The 22,582-nt window shown below is 32.8% G+C and overlaps 4 protein-coding genes across 4 annotated transcripts; 1 reads left to right on the top strand and 3 right to left on the bottom strand.

Annotated features, from left to right (window-relative positions):
• Window positions 1-251: 251 nt before the first annotated feature.
• Window positions 252-10,222, top strand: LOC134836366 (mucin-2). Its single transcript, XM_063851586.1, has 10 exons — window positions 252-534; window positions 6,589-7,067; window positions 7,128-8,499; window positions 8,562-8,732; window positions 8,789-8,931; window positions 8,991-9,087; window positions 9,144-9,350; window positions 9,406-9,743; window positions 9,806-9,989; window positions 10,048-10,222. The coding sequence occupies exons 2-10, from the start codon at window positions 6,694-6,696 to the stop codon at window positions 10,093-10,095; spliced, it is 2,934 nt and encodes a 977-aa protein (XP_063707656.1). The 5' UTR covers window positions 252-534; window positions 6,589-6,693; the 3' UTR covers window positions 10,096-10,222.
• On the bottom strand, window positions 4,944-6,278 carry LOC134836365 (uncharacterized). Its single transcript, XM_063851585.1, has 2 exons — window positions 5,941-6,278; window positions 4,944-5,886 (listed from the first exon to the last, which is right to left on the bottom strand). The coding sequence occupies exons 1-2, from the start codon at window positions 6,077-6,079 to the stop codon at window positions 5,282-5,284; spliced, it is 744 nt and encodes a 247-aa protein (XP_063707655.1). The 5' UTR covers window positions 6,080-6,278; the 3' UTR covers window positions 4,944-5,281.
• LOC134836367 (heme oxygenase 2) lies at window positions 10,174-11,102 on the bottom strand. Its single transcript, XM_063851587.1, has 2 exons — window positions 10,928-11,102; window positions 10,174-10,864 (listed from the first exon to the last, which is right to left on the bottom strand). The coding sequence occupies exons 1-2, from the start codon at window positions 11,028-11,030 to the stop codon at window positions 10,251-10,253; spliced, it is 717 nt and encodes a 238-aa protein (XP_063707657.1). The 5' UTR covers window positions 11,031-11,102; the 3' UTR covers window positions 10,174-10,250.
• Window positions 11,103-13,122: 2,020 nt separating this feature from the next.
• On the bottom strand, window positions 13,123-22,498 carry LOC134836357 (regulator of G-protein signaling loco). Its single transcript, XM_063851576.1, has 7 exons — window positions 22,157-22,498; window positions 20,247-22,093; window positions 15,653-15,892; window positions 14,509-15,589; window positions 14,141-14,449; window positions 13,560-13,862; window positions 13,123-13,501 (listed from the first exon to the last, which is right to left on the bottom strand). Exons 1-7 carry the CDS (start codon window positions 22,359-22,361, stop codon window positions 13,314-13,316), a joined length of 4,173 nt encoding a protein of 1,390 aa, XP_063707646.1. The 5' UTR covers window positions 22,362-22,498; the 3' UTR covers window positions 13,123-13,313.
• Between the last annotated feature and the right edge of the window lie 84 nt (window positions 22,499-22,582).

The following is a 22,582-nucleotide window of genomic DNA, read 5'->3' as shown; positions in this document are numbered from 1 at the left end:
CATTTTTTTGTTGTTCGGATAATCAAGACTCGATTCATTTATCTCACCAGCATGAATGAATAACTTCACATGCACCTTACTCACACAATCAAGTCCGAACCTCTCTCAACGAGTATGAATGAATCGCATATACCTCAACAACATGTACGATGAATCAACATTAAAAATATAACAGGTTTCTGCATTTGTATTAAAGTTGTAGAGTTTCAGTTACGATAGTTGCGTTGTGTCGCTCACATCACGTCGTGAAATTGATCTGATCGTTTATATTTTTATTTTATTGCTCGTTAGGTATATAATAAAAATATATATTTTTTATGTGTAAGAGAAAAAAAAACAAATAATAGCAAAAGATAAAGCAAATCTCATCATCGCTACGCTTATCTAGTGCAAAAAAAAATAAAAGAAATATAAATGAAGGAACATTCCGGGATAGATAGACAATAAATATAAATACTTTATTACAAATACCACAAACTTTCACATTCTTTCCATATAGTGGCGTACTGCATGCAATCTGTAACATAACATAAAGTGAGTTAACAAAAATTATATTTACAAAAATTTGTTTAATATGTATGTTGCATACAAAGTGATTTTTTTTAAAGAAAAAGAAAAAAAAATTTATTTACATCGACTTTGTGATGTCACATTAGATATTGATATTGTTCGAATGCCTTTATACTTATAAATGTGTTTTCAATATCACACATCGCGATATACAAATTGACGAATCATTCAGGCTTTTTTGTGTGTATAACGTCATGGCAACCGTAATTCACAAAACTCTATAGTATATAGTAGTAGTTTGTACCTTGAAAAAAGAGCAACAAAAAAAGTATTAAATTTATGAATAATACGAAAAAGAATGTTTTGAAAAAAAAAACAAAATAAATCACAATCCGTTTTTTGTTGAGATATAGTGTCATATTTCCAGTGAAAAAAAAATTAAAAAATGCAAAAGATCATCTGAAACCGTTTGATTCAATGACTCAACTTAACGTTAGTGCTCAGTGAATAAAGTCACACACGTGTTATTAGTTAATATTCTGTATGCACGAAACTTCTTTACTTTATATAGAAGGTTATTAAAATACTAATCAGATATAAATCAAGCTGATTCTATCTATTTATTAAAAAAAACTACTGCAAGATATACGATTTTTTTTAGATATCAAGTATATAACAAAAATCAAATGTTTAACCTTGAGAAAACTCACGAAATATCAACAAACACGGAGAGTGAGAAAAAAATGTTTATTCCTTATTTAAACAAAACAACTAGTTTACTCAATAATTTTTGCATACAAATATTTATCTAGTTTGGAAACAACTCTCTCTCTCGAAAAAAAAATCAACATTTTACATTTTACGAAAAATTTTCCATATTAAAATATATAATTTTTGCCACACTATGAAATTGGATAAAGTGAATGAACAGTTACAGTTAATATAACCACAAAAGAATTTTTTGAGTGGTGTACGACTAAGCTATAAATAAAATATAAAATATAATAATAAATAAACAACTTACACGAATACCTAATGATATTTAGGTGTGTACTCCATTCAACGAGAGAACAAATAAATAAAAAAAATCTCAAATTTAATAAATTGACCGAATTTCATATATGGAGTAAATTGTAGTATTAAGAATTTTATATATGGAGTTTAGAGGATCCCAAAAAAAAAATAACAAGTGTGTGACATATATTTTTTTAGCTATAAAAAAAACGTTATAATAAAGCGGCGCAATTATTATTATTTTTTATTGAAGTTGAGCTTTTTGATTCATTCCAGTGATTCATATAAACTTTCAAAAAGTACTGTTGTTTACTTGGCTGCTATTATTACTTTTTGCTATTACACATCATATATGGGTTATTATTGTTGTGTACATTACCTAAATTTTATTTTCAGTATTTATTTGTTGCCAGACAAAGGCTGGGTTTAATTAATGCAAAATACAAATAAAAAAAAAAATTGAACACAGATTTTTCATGTGTAGTCAAGTAAAATGTAATTGTTGAAAAGTTTTTGTTGTTTTATTATTATAACTGATTACAATCCATATTCAATCATTTAATGGTAACGGAATTATATTTACTACCGCCTCTACGTTACACATTTTCATGAGATATTGAGAGGTTTGATGGTAAATGGATGTCTGTCTGTTACTCGTAGAAGAAAAAAATTACGAAATAGTAGTTTTGGTAAAAGATAAAAACTTTTTTTTGAGGGAGAATTTTTTCCATAGTCAAAAATATTTTGGATTTTATTTGATTTCAAAGAAAAGATATCAAATATTTTTAAGATTTTCAATATTTTTGTGCATCAATTTTGATAATTAGTTAAGAAAAATTGGACTTTTAGATAAAAGTTGAAAATTTTTCATCAAAAAGTTAAATTTTAACGAAACTTTAAACTATAAATAATCCTGATTTCAACTGAAAAAATGTATTTTTATTATTTTTTGATCAAATATGGTAAAAAGTGTACCAAATATTCACAAATTTTTTTGCTTGCGATTTTTAGTATCTTATTAGAACCTTGTCAAATGGTATTATATTTTTCATGAACGATCTTTCAAGTTCTATAAACAAAACTGGCATTGCAATTTTTGTTGTTTATACGTAAACGTAAGGTGTTTGTTTGTTTGAAAAAACTTTCATAACCTTTTTGAATGGTTTTGTAAATACTCTTTTCAAAATATTACATTATCTGCTTTCACGTGCTTTCTTTGGTTTGAGGGTTAAATTCAAATTCTGTTTTCTGCCTTTTAAGATCCTCTTTCCTCTGTGGATTATGTTCTGACTAAGCCTTTTTTTAACTTTGTTTGCCTTCAAGTACAATTTATTGTTAAAATTCGTAATTTTTCATTTGATCGCCATCATTCAAATAAGAATATTCTTTGAGTTCACTTGAAGTTACACAAAAATCGTCCAAATTCCCTAAAAATAATCGAAGATCAAGTACATAATTTAAATTGCTTCCGGCAATTAACGACAATTACCTTTCATGCCATGAAGTGAACGACCTTTTGTCTTCTTCTTATCCTCCAAAGTTTCTTATAGTACTTACCAAAATTTCGTCCAAAATGCGCTCTTATCGAAGTCGTTCTGCTCCTTCTATCATTTCCATCGACCCGTATCTCTCACACTTTTTGCCAGCTAAATAAATTATTTATTTATCTTTTAGCACAGTTTAATGATAGCTAATCCGACAAAAAAATTCGGCCTATATCGCCATTACACATCCATAAAAATAAAATAATCGACTTTGCAGATATGGACAAAAATTCGTCTGTTTGACGCATCCGAGCAAAGTACATGCCATAAATATTGTTAATAAAGCAAAATCCAATTATGAATTAAAGACAAACAATCTGTCGCCGATGACGTTCCTCATAATATTTAATTTTATTTTTTTGCAAAGCAAACATCGCGAGACATTCAGCGCAGTGTATTTTTGTTTGCTCAAGTAAAGTGCTTACTTTGCGCAAAAGTAACTACATACTACGACAAGGCTTGTGAATCAAAAAGTACTTAAATCTACACAATTGACTGCGTGCAGCCTTCAAACTGCAAGACTTTCGTGTACTTTAAACTTTGAGGTGTATGAAATGTGCTGTGTTTGCATGAAACATAACAATAATTGAATATAAATGTTTGTGTATGAAGGATTATGTTTTAGTACCCAAAAAATTACTTACTTGAATGTTTTTGAAGTTTTTTCTTTATTTTAATACAAAGACAAAAGTGTCGTGATTGCATCAAAATACATTTCTTGGATGGTATTTCAAAAGCTGTTGTCGCACCTTTAAATTCGTGGCTTGTCAATAATTAGCATGTTTACTTAAAAATTGAGCAATTGAATTTATTAGAGTAGAGGTGACACATTTTAAGCCGTTGTTCACGAATTCCCCGCACGAGAAACACTCGCAAGTAAGTAGGTGAAAGAATATTGAGGCTGATACAATAGTCGAAAACGCTTTATATTCCATAGACTTTTAAAGAATTTATTAAATATCGAGCAGTGTTTAAAAAGCTACATAAAGAAATAAAAATTAATTGATTAATTAAAAAAAATAATTTTTAGATTTCAAAGGTAATTTTCTTAAAAATTTAATATTTTAAACAATAAAAAAGAAGAAATTTTTACTTTTGAACTTAGTTAAATGTAAATTTTGAGAATTTTTTGTTCATCATTGGTAAAAAATTACCAAAAAAGTTTTGTATATTTATTATTATATTTAAAAAATTTTGAAAAAAAATTTTTTTTCTTAAAATTGAAAGTTTCTCACAGAAAAAAGTAAGAATTTTTCACAGAAAATTAAAATTTTTAATTTTTTTTTATTTTAAATTGTTTTAAACGAATTTCTAAAATTTTCTATTTTTTTGTTAAAAATTTGTCAAAATTCTTCAAAAAATTGCAAAATTTTATACATAAATTTTGAAAATCAAGAAAAATGATAAACAAAATAGAAAAAAAATATTGAGTAAAAAAAAGAAAAAAAATAAAAAAAAAATGAGTATTCGATTTTTTTTTTCAAAGTTGGTCAAAAATTTATCAAAAATAATTAAAAAAATATTTTTAAAAATGATCTACTTTAAAATTTCATAAAAATAAAAAATCGAAATGGAAAAAATCAAAAACATTTTCTTCTTCCGTATCAGCCTTAATAATAACGGTTTCTGATCTAATTATGTTCTTTATACGGTCCGTTTGCGTTAAAAATAAATCTTATATGGTCATCATGCCTACACATTAGTACTTACTCTTGTGAATACACAAAGTAGGTAATTTTGTGTGTAAACAAATTTGTTGTCGTAATCGACGGAATCCCCTTTTGGCTTGTGCTTATGATGATCACAGATAATAATAACAACATCTTAATTATTATTGTGAGAATTTTTTTGAGCAAAAAACTAAAGTTAAGTGAAAAATGAAGTAAAACATCGTCATAATAATACAATATGGTTATTGTTGTCTGTCTGTCTATGCGTTACTTTGTACAAATCCACCCACAATTGCTCGCTCTGAGGTGAGAAAAAAATTCCCTTTCATTCCATTGTCTTCGCTGTGTGCAAATTGTTCGTCTTGTGTAATGTTTGTACGGGTAATTGACAAGTTTTATGATGAATTTTACATTTTTTTTTATTGGAATTTAATCGGTATCTGGGTTGTTGTGAGTAAGCAACGACGTGCATTGAATTCACTAAGAAGCTATTTATTATCATTTTTTGTGTGTGTTTAAATACAATTCATAACTTAATACTCATTAGTTGCCATTGAAATTGGAAGATTCTTTTGTGGATTTCGCTTTTCGCTTAAATTCTAGCACACTCTGCATCAGAGCTTCGTGCAATTCGGCAGCTTCGTGATGTTTCATGGAACAAAGTTCCTCGCCAATGTACTTCCCAAACGACAAATATTTGTTTTTATTCCACGAATTGGGGGTTTCCTCGTGTTCTCTTTTAATGGGAATCGTCGTTGTTGTTGTCGAAAGCGGCGGCGGCGGTGTTTCTGGCGACGCAGACCTACTTTCGATAATTTCGGGCGATATCGAGACATCATCATCTCGGGCATCCATCTGAAACATCGATTGCAGCAACGAATTTTGCGAAAACCCGTTGGAATTGAACAACGATTGCAGCTGATTAAACTGATTGCCGGTGTGGTTATTGTCGTTTTTGCGACGTTTGAACGGGACTTCTGTGGATTTTGTGCGTGGCTTGTACACGGCATCGATGAAACTCATGGCATCGAGTAAGTGCCACTTTTGTTTGGGATTATCGGTGCCATAGATGCTCACTTCCTCCCAATACGTCACTTCGCGACGATATTTTTCTCGCAGCGACACCCACTTGCAGTACGCTTGTTGCCCTGAAAACAATGACGGTAATTGCGGATGAGTTATTGGGCATGTCAATGACTTACCTGTTAAGCCGAATTTACTTCCGATGTTCATCCATGCGGACATTTTCTCATTTTTCAAGCGGAATTTGGGACTGAAACGGTCCCAAACAATCGGAGTTTCCTTCACGTAGTCAACGAAGAGTCCTTCGTCGAATTCCATCACAAAATTTTGTTTGTTTTTTGGTAACTTGTCTTTTTTTCTTAATTCATTGCGAATGTTTTGAGTGTAATTACTGCTTTTTACCGACAGTAACTTCGAAATAAGCTCATTTTATTTTAATTTATTGTAGAAATAACATTAAATCTTAAAATTAAACAAATTTTAATGAGTATCTGTCATAATATAGAGCACATATGACTCTCTGTAGTGCAAATATGTTGACAAAAAGTACAATCAATCTAACCCTTCAAGAACTAAATTTCACGAAAAATGCGAAAATGACATAAAAAGGCGGTTTTGAAGGAAATTTATGTGATAGACGGTTCAATGGATGTGTCTGGTATTTTATAATTTTGACTTTTTCATTAAATTTTTTGTTCTGCTCTTGGATGAGACGATAAAAATTCATCAGAAATCCAATATTTGCTAATTATCGCTCGATTTAATAATTTTTACGCCCCTTTTTGACTTTCAACTAACATTTTATTTCATTTTTTGTGTCATTTCAGAAACAACGGTCAAAGTAAGCGGCTCATGGATCAGTAAATTTACGCGAAAAAAACGTAAAATGTGATAAAAAGTGCAATTTCAAGCGAAAATAATTATGCATAAAAATGAGGAAACGCAAGACAAAAGATAGCAAAATGTTCCTAAGCAGCAAAAAATGGCTAACTAGCCACTGTGGCATTTATATATTGATTTTAATGACTGCATTTGTGGTGAACGCTAACGGATCAGATGTTGCAGAAAAACCACTAATTATAGAAAATTATAAATTACCATCATCAACTTCAACAACGCTCACGCCGGTAGAAAATAAAACAAGTAGATCATTAGAAAGCAGTGTTAACCATCGCGAAAATCATGCAACAACGCGAGATAAGTCATTAGATGTTACGACAATATCGAGTATGGACGATAGCGAGGAAGATGACGTCGCTTCAGAGGAAATTGGCGTCACGTCAGACGTTCCAACGACAGTTGTGAGGTAAATTCATTCGAATTTTTGAGATTTTTCAAATTTTTTTAAGGAAAATTTTTAATTTAGGACTACAACAACTGAAAAAATGTCGACAAAAAAGCTGAAATCGACAAAGGTTGCGATGAAAAGTCAACCGACAACCACAGAAATGCCTGAAATCACGACAGAAATGGAGATGAAGGCAACAACGACGGAGATTCCTCCAACTACAAAGTCAGAAATGGAAAAATTACAGTCCACGAGAACTTCGAAAGCGATCAAATTCCAAAAATCTACCGTTGAAAGTACAAGTCCTGCTTCGAGTTCAACTCCATTGCGTCAAAGATCGTATGATATCGGGGTAAATAAGACGAACGATATCCACCCTCAATATAGAACCGAAAAAAATTCCGTCACAATTTCCGATGCGATGAGCGGAGCTGATGTTTTAGCGTTCGCGAATGCGGAAAATGCATTTTCTTCAAATAAAACACACGAAGCCCTCATGAATGCTAATGACACGTTGAAATCTTTGACGGATTGGAGTCATATCATTCAAGCAGTTGAATCGACAACGGAAAATATCGCTACTGTTCCCCCATTTTCGCCACTGCCAACGACAAGTGTCACACGAAATCCCGTAAAATCGTCCCCAATGACGACGGAATCTCCTTTGACGACCATTTTCAAGCAAAATATGCTGACAATCGGTGAAGTTTATCGCAAAAAGTCGGAATCGAGTCAAGTTAAGCCGCAAGAACGAATCGATGTGTACAAATATTATCAGACAGAAACGCCCCTTCCTCCAACAACAACGACGACAACTGAAGAGGCTCTTACGTCGACAACTATCTGGATGACGACGACAAATGCCGATAAGAAAAATACAGATGCAGAATTTATTGAAACAACGTTGGTTGAAACGACAACAGAACCGCAGCCTTTTTCATCGACGTTTTCAAGAAGAGCTAATTATCGGTTTACGACGTTGCCGCCATCGACGTTGACGGATTTTTTCTCAACAATTACGACAATGGAGCCGACAACTACTACAGAACGGGTCACAACTACAACTTCGACGACTACGACAACTCCAAGTACGACAACTTTCCAAGAACCATCAACAACTCCGTCGACAACGACTTCTTCCACGACTCCTTCAACGACATCCACGACAACAGAAGAGATCAAAACCGATTTTTACACAATAATTCCAAAAACTTCTTCGAATTTCATCACAACTCAAACCGTTGTTACCGATAACGACAATATTTGGGTCGTTACTGATGAAAACACAACCCCTATTAGTTCGACAACGACTTCAACCTCGACAAATCCATCCACAATGTCCGAGGAAGTTGGTTCAACGGAAGCTCCGGGACCAGATGTTGCTGCAATTGTCGTCATTTCATTGAGTGTCGTTGGAGTCATTGCCTTTTTATTACTTATGGGCTTCATTGTGAGTTATTTTCTTCAAAAAAATTTTAAAAATCAAACTAATTTAATTAAAAATCATTTCAGTTCATCATCAGAAAGCGACAAAATCAAACAAAATACGCGAATCGATGTCGTCCTGTTGGATTGGATGCTTATAGTTTGGATAATGTGTCAGTTTATAACAGCGTACGAAGAAAAGGCAACAATTTGAGGTTATCCAAAAGATCGTATGGCAATTCAGCGTTCGAAGATCCCGTAAGTTTTGAGGTTATTTCAATGAAAAAAATGATTTTTAATGAAATTTCTTACAGAATTTGGAAAGTCATGTGTTGAGTGTTCCTGATTTGGCAACTTTTGTTCAGAAAAAGTACGAGATTTATGATGAGTACAAAGATATTCCAGTCATTACCTCAAGAATTGAAGAAATGTTGTACGGATGTGAAGATAAAAATCGGTAAGATTTATTTTTTGACAATTTTTAAAAGAATTTTGTTAAAAATTTTTTTTTTTTAGATATTCGAACGTTATTCCGCTGCCAGAGACACGTGTTCATCTCAAAAGACAAAATGATGATGAAAAAACCGAATATATTAATGCAAATTATGTCAAAGTAAGTTCAAAATCTAAAAATTTTTAAGAAATTTTATTAAAAATTTTGATTTTTAGGGTCCTGATGATGCCACAAATTATTACATTGCGACACAAGCTCCTCTGGACAACACAATTCACGACTTTTGGCGCATGGTGTGGGAACAACAGTCAAAAGTCATCATTATGGCTACCGATCTAAGTGAGAATGGAGTTGAAAAGTGTGCGCAGTACCTTCCCTCATCAGTTGTTTTGGATAATGTTCAAACTTATGGACAATTTCAGGTAAAATTTTAACGATTTCTTACTTTTTCATCACTAAAACTCGAATTTTTTGTAGGTAACACTCAAAAGTCGCGAAGTTAAAGGAGAATATGCCTTATCCACGATCCATTTGAAACATCTGGAAACCAAATCCTTCCGCGAAATCGTCCATTTCTGGTATAGTTGGCCCGAAAGTGGCGTACCACAAGACGAAACAAGCTTAATTGCGATGTTGCTCGAAGCTCGTAGCTATTCTCGTCTTTCGTTGCCGGAGCAGCGAACCACAGACGAAATTGAGAATTACAAAACGAACAACAATAATGGCGATGTTGAATCGGGCATGATTGAATCGAATGGCAAGACAGCTACTTCAACGTTTGATTCAAAGACTCGATCGCTGCAAAGAACTCAAACGTGAGTAAAGTCAAAAATTTTTTTTAGAAAAACAATTTTTTTAATGATTTTTTTCATTTTAGACCGATAATTGTGCATTGCAGTCCCGGCACAAGTCGAACAGGCACAATTATTGCATGTGATATCGTTTTAAGGACTTTAGAGATACCTCCAAGACAAATAGATATTCCAAAAATTGTGTACACCGTGAGACGGGGACGCGCCAATGCTGTGCAAACCAAACAACAATACGAATTTATCTACAAAGTAAGATTTTTATCGCAATTTCATGAGAATTTTTATTAACTTTTTTTATTTTTTGTAGGTGGCTCATGTTTATGCGACAAAATTGAATGGACCGAGCATAGATTAGTAAAAAAAAATCAGTCCATTCCGAATTTATTGTGATAATTAATTAAAAAATAGCTTGTTAAAGTCACAAAACAAGGAAAAAATAAAATAAAATTAGTTTATGGAGTGTTTAGATTTATTAATGTCAACTATTTAAAAAAAAATTAAACGGGTTTCCTACAAATTCCACATGACGTAAAAGAATAAAATTGTAAGAATAAACAACAAAAAATATCCAAGCAGTTTATAAGTTTCCTTATTTGTTTTAATCGACCGCACGAGCTCATTGTTCAACTGAAAAACTTTTTTTCCTTCCTCCAAAATGGCTTGTTTTGTATTTTCGTCCCAATTTTTCGCCAAATTGTCAATTATCTCCTTCAGTTGTGTCTTCAAGTCACCAATTGCGACGTCATATGTTGTCACAGCGCATCCCGGAGCATTGACCTCATCATCGGGCTTTGGAAAAATCTTTTGCACCAATTTCCGTTTCTTTTGGAGGATTTGTCCGCCCGAAAGGAGACCCAAATACATGTGATAAACGTAAGCCACGAGTAACGTTGAGTTTGTATTTGTAATTTTGACTAAATGATCCAGATAATTTTGAACTTCTTTGCGTGGTTGGTAATTTTCCTGCCAGTGCGGACCCAAAAAGTAACTCAAATCCTGTTCGAAAGCCTCGGTTCGACGGAATTCCTTTGGTAAAATGTCGTACGAGAGATGATTTTCGAGAAATTTGAAGACTTCGTAGAAGACAAGGAGACCTTCGGACCAAACGTCGTTATTGTGCATCGCTGAAAGAGATAAAAATTCGATGAAACAAAGGAATTTTCGAATGGAAACAAAGAAATTTTTACCGAAAGCAAGTTTTGCGTTAATAAAATCGTCGCTGATGCGATGCTCTTTTCGGCTGGAAATTCGCATTTCCTTTGTGAATGTCGTTACATTTCGTTCAGTCATTTTTGTGATGGATTTAATGCTTAAAAATTAAAATCTTCGTAATAATTTTTAATATCACAGTTGTTTTGAAATGTACAATCAACCCTATGGGACAGAAATATGAATAACATGTATAAAAATGTGTTGATGGTTTGATGGGGAAATTTTTTCAAATCAATTTTTAACCAATTTTAAGCCGTTAAACGAATAAAAAGCTTTTCCAAAAATCATTTATCTTCATATCAGGTCGATTTTTGATGAAATAAAAAAAAACAATTGAATAATTATGCGATTTTTTCAGGTCGATTTTTAATGAAATAAAAAAAAACGATTTTTTCATATGAAGAGCAAAAACCGTTGTTTTTTTCTCACGTCAAATTTCAACCCATTTTTGATGGTTTTTAAAGCTAAAATTGAATAATTATGCATTTTTAAGATAATTTCCATGCACATCTGGTCGATTTTTGATGAAATAAAAAAAAAACGATTTTTTCATATGAGGAGCAAAAACCGTTGTTTTTTTCTTACATCAAATTTCAACCCATTTTTGATGGATTTCAAAGCTAAAATTGAATAATTATGCGTTCTTAAGATAATTTCCATGCACATCTGGTCGATTTTTGATGAAATAAAAAAAAAAAACGATTTTTTCATATGAGGAGCAAAAACCGTTGTTTTTTTCTTACATCAAATTTCAACCCATTTTTGATGGATTTCAAAGCTAAAATTGAATAATTATGCGTTCTTAAGATAATTTCCATGCATATCTGGTCGATTTTTGATGAACTAAAAAAAACGATTTTTTCATATGAGGAGCAAAAACCGTTGTTTTTTTCTTACATCAAATTTCAACCCATTTTTGATGGATTTCAAAGCTAAAATTGAATAATTATGCGTTCTTAAGATAATTTCCATGCACATCTGGTCGATTTTTGATGAAATAAAAAAAAAACGATTTTTTCATATGAGGAGCAAAAACCGTTGTTTTTTTCTTACATCAAATTTCAACCCATTTTTGATGGATTTCAAAGCTAAAATTGAATAATTATGCGTTCTTAAGATAATTTCCATGCATATCTGGTCGATTTTTGATGAAATAAAAAAAAAACGATTTTTTCATATGAGGAGCAAAAACCGTTGTTTTTTTTACTCAAATTTCAACATTTTTGATCAAATTTCAACCATGCATTTTTGATGGATGTTTTCAAAGCTAAAATTGAATAATTATGCGTTCTTAAGATAATTTCCATGCATATCTGGTCGATTTTTGATGAAATAAAAAAAAAACGATTTTTTCATATGAGGAGCAAAAACCGTTGTTTTTTTCTTACATCAAATTTCAACCCATTTTTGATGGATTTCAAAGCTAAAATTGAATAATTATGCGTTCTTAAGATAATTTCCATGCATATCAGGTCGATTTTTAATGAAATAAAAAAAAACGATTTTTTGAAAACCGTTGTTTTTTTCTTACATCAAATTTCAACCCATTTTTGATGGATTTCAAAGCTAAAATTGAATAATTATGCGTTCTTAAGATAATTTCCATGCACATCTGGTCGATTTTTGATGAAATAAAAAAAAAACGATTTTTTCATATGAGGAGCAAAAACCGTTGTTTTTTTCTTACATCAAATTTCAACCCATTTTTGATGGATTTCAAAGCTAAAATTGAATAATTATGCGTTCTTAAGATAATTTCCATGCACATCTGGTCGATTTTTTATAAAATAAAAAAAAAACGATTTTTTCAAATTTCAAATTTTTGATGGATTTCAATTATAATTATGCGTTCTTAAGATAATTTCCATGCATATCTGGTCGATTTTTGATGAAATAAAAAAAAAAACGATTTTTTCATATGAGGAGCAAAAACCGTTGTTTTTTTCTTACATCAAATTTCAACCCATTTTTGATGGATTTCAAAGCTAAAATTGAATAATTATGCGTTCTTAAGATAATTTCCATGCATATCTGATCGATTTTTGAAGAAATAAAAAATATTTTTTTTAGCAACGACTATTTTCAGAGCAAAAACCAAAAACGTTAAAAAATTAAAAATTCATTAAAAAATTAATTTTAGATATTTTTTTTATTTACATCTTTTTCTCCTTATGATATCTTCATGATATGGTCGTCAATTAAAGCTTAAATATTATTATAAATTAATTTGAGTAAATATTTCTTTCTTAAAATCTTATTTTTTTATAAAGACAAGAATATAATACTTTTTTTTAGAATGTTCGTTACATTTTACGTTGGCACATTTTTCATGTTAAAACTTAAAATTTAAATTATTTTTTTTTAAATAAAAGTCCCACTCGGAAAACTGTGGGGAAAGTGCGTCGTTGTCTCTGACGGAGAATTCTCATTACTTTGCTTTGCGCGGGGCTTTGGCGGAAGCGGAGGAGGACTATTACTGAATTTCTTAAAAACTTCATTTGAATTTGAGCTTCCTGCGGAATCGTGATGGAAAACTAACGTTGTGTCACCTAAAAAAAAAAATAATTAAAATATTTTATTTTTTGAAAAAATAATTTGATTTTTTACCGATATTTGAGTCAATATAAGCAATTTCACCTTCATCAAAATTCCGATTGCGATAACTATTCGGCGATATTTTGTGTTCTTGCGTGTACGAGTGATGACTTTTCGTTGGACTGACATTCATTTCGTAGTTTTGGACTTTATTGAAGACATTTTGGCCTTCACAGAGTGACAATCTGGGAGCTGGTTCAGGTTTTCGCGGGGAATTGTCTTTCAAAAGGAATTCAGGTAATGGGATTGTGATTTCCGTTCCTCGTTGATCTTCTAAACGGGTACGTTGAGCACGTTTGATTTCAGCTAAGAGTTCTAAAAATAGAAATTTTGAATATTAATTGCGAATTTTAAGAGAAGTTTGCATTATAAGGTTAGTAAAAAGCTTGAAAGTGTTCAAGAATTGTCAAATACTCACAGAAAAAGAGACTTTTATGAAAATTTTAAACTTTAGGGTGATCCTGAATTAAATCTTCGAATCTTTTCTTGAACATAACTATCTTTTCTTGACAATTTCGTACACGAATCAGTGTCTAATGTTGTTAGTAAATGCTTTAAAAGTCGTAATTTACATTCAAAACTCGTAAAATTACCTTGCGCTTTCATATCCGGCGTCTGAAGTTTCACGCCAGCTTTCAATTTGGCGATTAACGGCTTTTTTGACTCCGAATCGCCTGTTTCTGTATCACATTCTTCCTGTAAAACGGGTTTCATGCCAATTGTGGGCAATTGCAGCAAGTTCCTATGACGCGTGGATGAAGCCTCGGAATAAAAATCCTCTGACTGCGTGGATGTTTGTACAGATTCCGAGTCAATTTTGCCTTGTAGCACTTCGTTAAAGACTTTGTTGGTGATTTCATCCAACGTGTTTGACTTATCTTGCTTTGAAAGTTGTTTGGCATCTAAAAAAAAGGTCAAAATTAGCATTTTTTTCGTGTAGAAAGGTGAATTTTTGTCTTACCATCACAATTTTTGTACAAAATCAAGAGACGTTTATCCTCAACGGATGTAACTTCCTTAGTAGTGTCAAGGGGTTGTGTTCCTTGTTCCTTCACAAAGCCCTGAACTTCCTCCATTTTGTAGTTATATTTGTTCAAAATCGGTTTCAAGACGTCCGATAACACTTTATTTGCCTTACTTTTGACCGATATGACTTTTTTATTGGGCAAGTCGAGTTTAAAAAGCACTCGTTGCTCGACTTTTATCTGTTGATGTGCGAGCGTCAATGCCGACGCCGTCAAGTCTAACGATTGTGAGCACTTTTTATCCACGTAAAATACCTCAAAGTGCTTGTACTTGAGGTTCCGCTTCTCCAAAATTTTCTTCACATAATCCTGAATGGGCTCGTCACGCACTTGACTTATGGAATTTGCACCGTCAGGCAACACAATTCTGCATAAGTTACTCGAACGATCATCCATTGGCCCACTTTTGCCCAACATTGCGTCAAAATTGTACGCATCACCGAAGACTTGCATGTCATTAACAGACGTTTTCGATATCGACAGCAGTTTATTTTGATCTTTGAGTTCAATTTTCTTTCCCTCCTTCAGGCGATCCTTCGATTGTGATCGAATTTTGCGATGCCACGGCAAAAGTGACGTTCTTCGACGATCCTCCGCATTACTATAGGACTTTTTAATCTTTGAACCTGTCACTGACGACGACTTCGGATAAATATTCAGCAGCGGATCGAACTGCTCCGATGCCAAACCACGTTTTTGCTTCTTATTTTCCGATTCCAAGCAGGTTTTGTACAGATCCGATTTCAAAAACCGCGAATAACTGTCGAATTTCATCAGATTGAAGATTTGCTTGCGTGCCGAATCGAATAAATCACTCTCGGCAAGTGCCAGTCTGTCTCGCGTCGTTGAACGTGCTTTGGAATCTACATTCACGGGATCACTTGCATTCGGTCCGAGATATTTTTCATAAATTTGGGGGGCTTCGGCGGCACGTTCAATGTCGTTCATGTGTCGGTAACGCTCACATGCTGCCCAAAAGTAGATATTTTCCGCTGAGATTTCTTTTTTAAGAAATTCCTAAAAATAAAATAATTTTTTTTTTTCAAAAAATTCAAAATAAAATTTAAAAAAAAATCTTACCGCAAAAATATGAATTCCCTCCTTGTCTTCGAGCAACTTTTCCAACGAATTCGCCCATGCAGTTGGTCCACGTAAGGCACACGTGTCAATGCTCTCCGTTGATTGCTTGCAAACACTATTTTCCGACGAGCTCAATTTCTCCTGACTATTGCGCGAATGACGCCCAAAGTCCGATAACGATCTGAACGACGCCTGATTTTTGCGATGAAATGGCGATTTCTCGTCGTGATACGCTTGATTCTGCAAAAAATAAGAAAAAAATCAATTTAATTGTTGATTTAATTTAAATTTATTCCGCATTCATTGGCACACTAACATCGTCATTCTTCAGAAAACTCATCATAAAGTTCAGATCACTTGCGGTAACGATCATTGTCGATCGGCGATCTTGCGAAGGAACTTCCGTTTGGTAATATGGATTGTTATTCAAGTTCGTTGTCATTGTCTTTTCAATTATTTCTGTACTTTTCGATATGATTCACACTGTTATTTTGGATTTTCTTTATCATTGCATCACAATTTGTTATTTTTTATCTATCGAAAATGTGTTTCGTTGTTTATTCGACATTTCAGCAGTATGTAGTATTTTTATTATTTCACTCAACTTGTGGATTTATTATTTTATTTATAAACAAAAATGAAAAATAAACCATATTGCCTGGCAAAGCGATCAAGTCTACTTGTTTTTTCGTCGTTCATGCATACTTGGGGTCATTACGACTCCGAAAAAAAAATTTTTGTGCCTTTTCTGCAACTTTTTTTACATTTGATGGGCAATTACGATAAAAACTGTACTCGCAACGGCCTTTTTTCACAATAAAAGAGATGAAGTACGTTAATTTTGCTTTCACTTCCTCCGTTTTTTTTTTTTATTTCATTTTATTTTTCATTTGCGTTAGGTACAGCAATAATGTAATTCTATTGTTGTTTGCCGAGCACCGAGCAATATTGTAGAGTTTTTAGGTAAAATTGGGTGTTACAAAGTATCATGTTTCCCCAATAAGGTCGACACCAGTCAAGAAATTCACATGTTTTTAGGTCGAAATCGTTAAAATAATTGTAATTATTTCGTTTCTTCAGTTTTTTTGGTGTGTTTGTTTGGATAACTTTTTGAAACCGTTGAAAGACTGAGACTGAATGAATAAATTGCGATGAATCGAACATTTGTTATCTATCGACGACGACGACGATATGCTCGCTCGTGTGTTACGTATTTGTTTGAAACACACAAGTGGATTGAGCTGATTCACTTTATAAGGCACGGCGAGGCGGCGGCGACACGGTACACTTGATAATTTAATGACGTCACGAATTTTAGAACGACTTGTTGAATATTTAATGAGAATGTCTCCATAGATCATTCGAAATCGCGAGTGCAACGTTTTTTATCCATTTTTTCTTTAAAATTTCTGAAGGTTTATTTTTTGGAATTTTAATCATTGCCACAAGTGGTTTTGACTAAAAAACCTGCGCTGCGCGAAAAATATTCAAAACTTTAGACATCGCTCGGTTAATTGAAACTAAATAGTATGAGCAGCAACACACACAGATGGAACGACGTTAAATTTTGAACATATTACTAATACAAAGTTGATATACCCACATAAAGCTTATATTTGTTAAAATATTGTACATGTTAGTAATATTTTTCTGTTTTATTATATACAACAAAAAAAAAAAAGAGGCGAACAATACACATATAATATATACAAACAATAAAACACGATACAAATGAGGGAAATATATTTTTTTAAAATGGCATGAATGAACGAACAAACAAACAATTTTTTAGATAACTCGAGTGATATAAGCGCTTTTGCATAAAAAGATTCTTTCTTAAAAAAATGCATTAGACTGTTACTTAAGTCTTGAGAACATGTAATGATTGTTATGACAATTAAATGTTTTTCACATTTCTTTCCGTAAGTGAAATGTTAATAATTTTGTCACGTAAAAATCTTTTTTTATTGCAAAAATTTTTTTTAAATATATTTTTAACATTTTTTTCAACTTTTATTATTTTTCACTTTTAAGCATGTTAACTATTTTCAACATGCTCTGCTTCAATTATTTTTGAAAAAAATTAATTTTAAAATAAAAAACCAATAATTTTGGAGCTTAAAAAATTTTTCATTTAAATTGTGTGTCATTCTCTCAAATATTCTAATTAATAAATTTCAAAATTAAAATTTCACTCATTTAGCGAGAATCATAAATTTCTTTCCCTGAATGTTGAATATAGGTACTTAAAATATCAATAAATAAAAAAAATATTTAAAATAAAAAATATATTAAAAATTTTATAATATAAAAAATATTGAAAAAATCTTAGAATTTTGAAAAATATTTTTTTTTTATATAAAGATATTTTAAAATTTTTAAAAATATTTTAAATTCAAATATTTTTTTGTGAAAATATATTAAAATAATTTTTCATATAAAATGAATGAATTTAATTGATAATTTTTTTTTCTCAATACCTATTTTTTGTTTTTTTTTTTTTATTTGAGATATTTTTTAATTTTTTTTAGTAAATTTTAATGAGAAAAAAAAATTAATTATTAAAAATTTATTAAATTTTTTTTTTTTTATTAAATTTTATTTTTTTTTAAATTTTTTTAAAAATTTTTTTAATTCATAATACAGCTGAATTTGCAAAAATTTTATTTATTAAAACAAAAATTAATTAAAAATCTAAATTTGCAAAAATAAAAAAAATAGGTTTCAAATTTTTTTCTCCAAAAATAAAAAAAATATATATAAATTTGGTAATTATCTTGAAAAGTTTTTTGGCTAAGAAAACTTTAAATTCTATTTTTTTTTTATTTGAAAAAAATATCAAATTTCATTTAAAAAAAAAATAAATAAAAAAATGGGACATATTTTGATAATGATTTTCAAAAATCTTCAAACAATTTTTTAACAGACAGACAAAATAGATCTCCCATCAACACAATTTCCTCTTCGTAACGCAAAAAATATTTACTTAAATATAAAAACATTTATATCTACAAAGATCATCCACACATATGGATGGCGCAGCAATTGCTTTTGGAATAGCGATACACATGTTGCTGTTATTTATTTATTCCATTTAGTACTTTCATTCATTCCTCAAGTGTTTTTTGTTGTATTTGTTTAGAATGCACATACGACGAATGTGCACACATGGAGAGAGAGAAAGAACGATAAATTGTGTTAATTAGTAGCCGAATAGGATCCGTTACGGCAAGACAATGCTGGACAAAAGCAATAGGGGACCAAACAGAAGAAACCCAAAAATTGAACTTGAAATGTTAGAAACTTGTTTTTTTTTCTCGTCGAGAACAATGGAAGTGTCTCAATTATTACGTTGGTTTTGTTGAAAACCTTTTCAAAGGATGTAACTTCCGGCACATTTTAAAGAGACGGAAATCTTCTTTATTTTTTTATGTGATCCCTAAGTATTTAGATCAACGTAAATGTTCATTTTTTGATCGGTTATCCCTTTTTTCTCAAGAAATTTATGACTTAATTTAGTCTTTTGGTAGATTTTTTCGTTAAAACTTACTTCGATAAGTATTTTCACTTTGCATTCGGGCAAAAGCACCCAACTACTTCGCTCATCCGATTCCCACGAACTTCTTCCCGTGTCACTAACGGATCTCCGTAACTTTGGAATGCTTCGTCGCCCAGCGACTTCCGATAAATTAATTGAAAATCTTTGTTGCGCAATTGGTTCGTTATTTTCAATATTTTCCAAAGCATCAAAATAGACACTTTCCTCTATTTTATTTCGATCGCGACTATTTCGTCGCATTTCAACGAGATTTTCTTCACTTTTATCACTTTTTTCTGCTTCAAAATAATTTTTTTCTACATTTTCACTCATTTTGTCACAAAGTTTTTGCTTTTTGCGCACTGACTCAACGACATCCAACGAATTACTGAAATTTTTATCAGTCGCTGATTCAAACCCCGTTTCCGGTATCGTTTCTGATTGTGTAACAATCTTCGCTCTCTGGAATTTCTCAATGAATTTCTGGACTTGCGTGTTGGGAGAGTCAATTTTACTCGTTTTTGCGTAAAGTACGGGACTTTGTCTCTTCGCGCACGATACTCCGCCAACGGTTTTGTGCTCGAAAAGTTCTTCGAACGAAGCATTGCCGTTACTGGAGTTGAGACAAGTCTTGAAATCCGAATAAGATTCCCGCAAAAGTTGCAAACGAACGTTATTTGCTTGTTTCACTTCCATTTTTATCCGAAATTTTTTTTAAATTTGAGAGGAAGTAAAATTTGATCCGTTTTAACGAGACAACGGTTCTTCGTAGACTGAACGCTAAAAAGGACGGAATACGTAAAATAATTAAATTTATGACAGAGGGGACCCTTCATTCGAATTTTTTTCTTCATGCAAGAATAAATTTTGTTCATTCTTCGCACGTTACACAATCTTCATAGAAAAGCCGATGAGCACGTGCATTAAAAAGCGCACCTGTCGCTTCAACGTCGGTTACCTATTATTGCTTTGTCATAAATTTGTAACAGTCTTCATCGAACCACACACAAAACAACTTAAAATAACGTAAAAAAATAGAAAAAATTAAAAACTCACTTGTCCTGTCAATAAATCCGGTTCACTAATCGTCCCATCGATGAATCCATTGCGTTCGAGTTGCCCTTCAGTGAGGTCTTGCACACTGCTGGAGATAAAATCAAGTCCTTTTTTGACACTAAACAAGCCGGAACTCAAATTTTCGAAGCTCATCGATATGGGACGAGGCAATCCAAAGACTTTCGGACTCAATTTGTACGAACTGAGTTTCTCGCTTTGATCAATTTTCTTTGTTGGTTGATTCGAAGTCGGATTCGATGGCTTATTACTTGGAAGAGTACGAGATTTTTTCGTTTTTTTAATCAAAAGAGGCTTTTGTGGCATGAGAAATTCCGTTTTTTGTTGTTGTTGATGCTGATGCTGGTGATACGAAGCGACGAGATTATCCGCAGACATTTGCATGGCGCGATATTGGTCCGTGGCAGTAAGTGTCGCATCACAAGAAGCTGTCGAAAGGTCATCACAGGATTGGGTGACGTTAATTTTGTCTTTCATGGCGGCGATTGTATCACGAGTGTAGGAGATTATGTGTTCCGGGACATCGATGGGACGTTCTTCGAAGGGCAATTTGCGCGGATAGACCGTTTCGTAAATGGGATTGTTAATGGCACTAAGTACTTCTGTGGATTCTGGCAAGGAATTTGGGACTTCATGGATGATGCCGATCGGGCGTTGATGATTGTGACTCATGTTACTTGTGCGCGATGACAAAAAATCACTTTGATGCGGGAAATCGACAACTACAATGCGATCGGAGATGTTCGTGCAATCGTTATGGAAGCCAATGCCGGAGTCGGAATTACTTGAAGATGTCGTTGTTTCGCCACTATTGTTGCTTAATTGATTTTCCTGCTGTTGTTGTTGTTGCTGCGGTCGATGTCTTCGGATTGGTTGAGTTCGTCGAGGACGAAATTGCAAATTTACGTTTCGTATGTTCAACGGATGAGAGACTTGCGCGGGTTTTTCTTCACGTCGCGTGTACATACTCTTAATTAAACTCACAATATACTCCGAATTCGTTGGAAATTCCAAACAATAACCCGTTACTTGATCTCGAGTGCACTCAATTTTGAACTGAGCTGCTGTTTCGACGTGCATTCCGTGCTCCGTGATGCTTTTGTCGACAACAAAGACGTGACAACTGTTCGAGACGCTCACCTCGTTCGATGGGGGAATCACTTCTGTCGTGTCACACATCATCCCGTTCGCATATGTGGCGGATGTGACTAACCCAAAGTACTTGCTGTTGTTCTCGGAACTCCCGCTGACGTAATTTAAGCGAATTGCAGGATAATTTGCCAGTACAACGTTCTCTGCATTTGTGAGAGTAAGACTTCCCGGGAGAATTGTCATCAAAACGATACTTGGCGTTCGTTTATCTTGACGTAATTTACGGATACAACCTTTGACTGTTGTGTGTTTTGAGCTTGTAGCAATTTGTTTGGGCATCTCAATTGTGCCCAAATATCCAACGACGATTTTAAACTCCAAAGTTTTGCGTTGCGCAACGGCATTCATCAATAAAGGGTCTTCAAACAGCTCCGAAGGCAGATCTAAATTCTCTCTACTGGCAGCTGCTTGAAATGGCGGCTCATGAACATGTCGATGCCCATCCATGGAATACGGAAAAAGCAATGGAGCTCTCAATGACGCGTTATTTGAGCGTCTTTCGTGATACGCTCGCATGGGTTTTGTCAAATGTTGATGATTTTTCGCCGAAAATTCCGTTTCCTCGTCCGAACTGAAGTATAAACGTTCGGCAACAGCAAGTCTCAAGCGTCCCGGAGCATTCGAAATTAAATCTACAATTTGATCGTGTGGCATTTTTGAGACATTTATCTCGGGACCTGAAAAAAATGATAAAATTTTAATAGGAAATTGATAAAAAAAAATTACAGACAGGAACTTACCATCCGTTTCCAAGTCTTTGACAGCAATGAGATAATCGCCTGCCTTAAGCAAACCGTAAACGGGTGAAGTTTTGGCGACGCAGGAAAACGCGCAAGGCTTCTCGCCCGAAATGGAGAACCCGAATCCCCCATTACTGCCACGTTCCAAGTCGACGCGATAAATTCGGTTGCTGGATCGTTTCTTTTTTCTCCGTTGTGCGTACATTTCTTCTCATTCCTTTGTAAATAACTGGTTTTGTAGCTACGCTGCGAATGCCCAGAAGCAAGTGATTTAGATTTTTGTCACTTTTCTCGAGACTCACGTGGATTTTTTGATAGATATCAATTAAAAATGAAGCTTTGAACTGAAAATTGCGTGTTTTAAGTTGAACTTTTTGCTGATTTTCGAGAAAAAATACGAAAAAAACAAAAAAATTGAAACGTAAA

The sequence above is a fragment of the Culicoides brevitarsis genome, unplaced genomic scaffold (assembly GCF_036172545.1).
Source record: "Culicoides brevitarsis isolate CSIRO-B50_1 unplaced genomic scaffold, AGI_CSIRO_Cbre_v1 contig_16, whole genome shotgun sequence".
NCBI lineage: Eukaryota > Metazoa > Arthropoda > Insecta > Diptera > Ceratopogonidae > Culicoides > Culicoides brevitarsis.
The sequence above is the reverse complement of the archived record's forward strand: the minus strand, read 5'-3'. Positions and strand labels throughout refer to the sequence as shown.

What these genes read in the sequence shown, in the direction of transcription:
- LOC134836365 (XM_063851585.1), bottom strand. Translation starts at nt 6,079, where the DNA reads ATGGAATTCGACGAAGGACTCTTCGTTGACTACGTGAAGGAAACTCCG. An exon ending in AAGTAAATTCGGCTTAACAG is followed by an intron (nt 5,887 to 5,940) that starts GTAAGTCATTGA and finishes CATTGTTTTCAG; the next exon opens with GGCAACAAGCGTACTGCAAG.
- LOC134836366 (XM_063851586.1), top strand. Translation starts at nt 6,694, where the DNA reads ATGAGGAAACGCAAGACAAAAGATAGCAAAATGTTCCTAAGCAGCAAA. An exon ending in GTTCCAACGACAGTTGTGAG is followed by an intron (nt 7,068 to 7,127) that starts GTAAATTCATTC and finishes TTTTTAATTTAG; the next exon opens with GACTACAACAACTGAAAAAA. An exon ending in AATACGAATTTATCTACAAA is followed by an intron (nt 9,990 to 10,047) that starts GTAAGATTTTTA and finishes TATTTTTTGTAG; the next exon opens with GTGGCTCATGTTTATGCGAC.
- LOC134836367 (XM_063851587.1), bottom strand. Translation starts at nt 11,030, where the DNA reads ATGACTGAACGAAATGTAACGACATTCACAAAGGAAATGCGAATTTCC. An exon ending in TAACGCAAAACTTGCTTTCG is followed by an intron (nt 10,865 to 10,927) that starts GTAAAAATTTCT and finishes TATCTCTTTCAG; the next exon opens with CGATGCACAATAACGACGTT.
- LOC134836357 (XM_063851576.1), bottom strand. Translation starts at nt 22,361, where the DNA reads ATGTACGCACAACGGAGAAAAAAGAAACGATCCAGCAACCGAATTTAT. An exon ending in CGGATTTATTGACAGGACAA is followed by an intron (nt 15,893 to 20,246) that starts GTGAGTTTTTAA and finishes TATTTTTTGCAG; the next exon opens with AATCAAGCGTATCACGACGA. An exon ending in AGGGAATTCATATTTTTGCG is followed by an intron (nt 15,590 to 15,652) that starts GTAAGATTTTTT and finishes TTTTATTTTTAG; the next exon opens with GAATTTCTTAAAAAAGAAAT.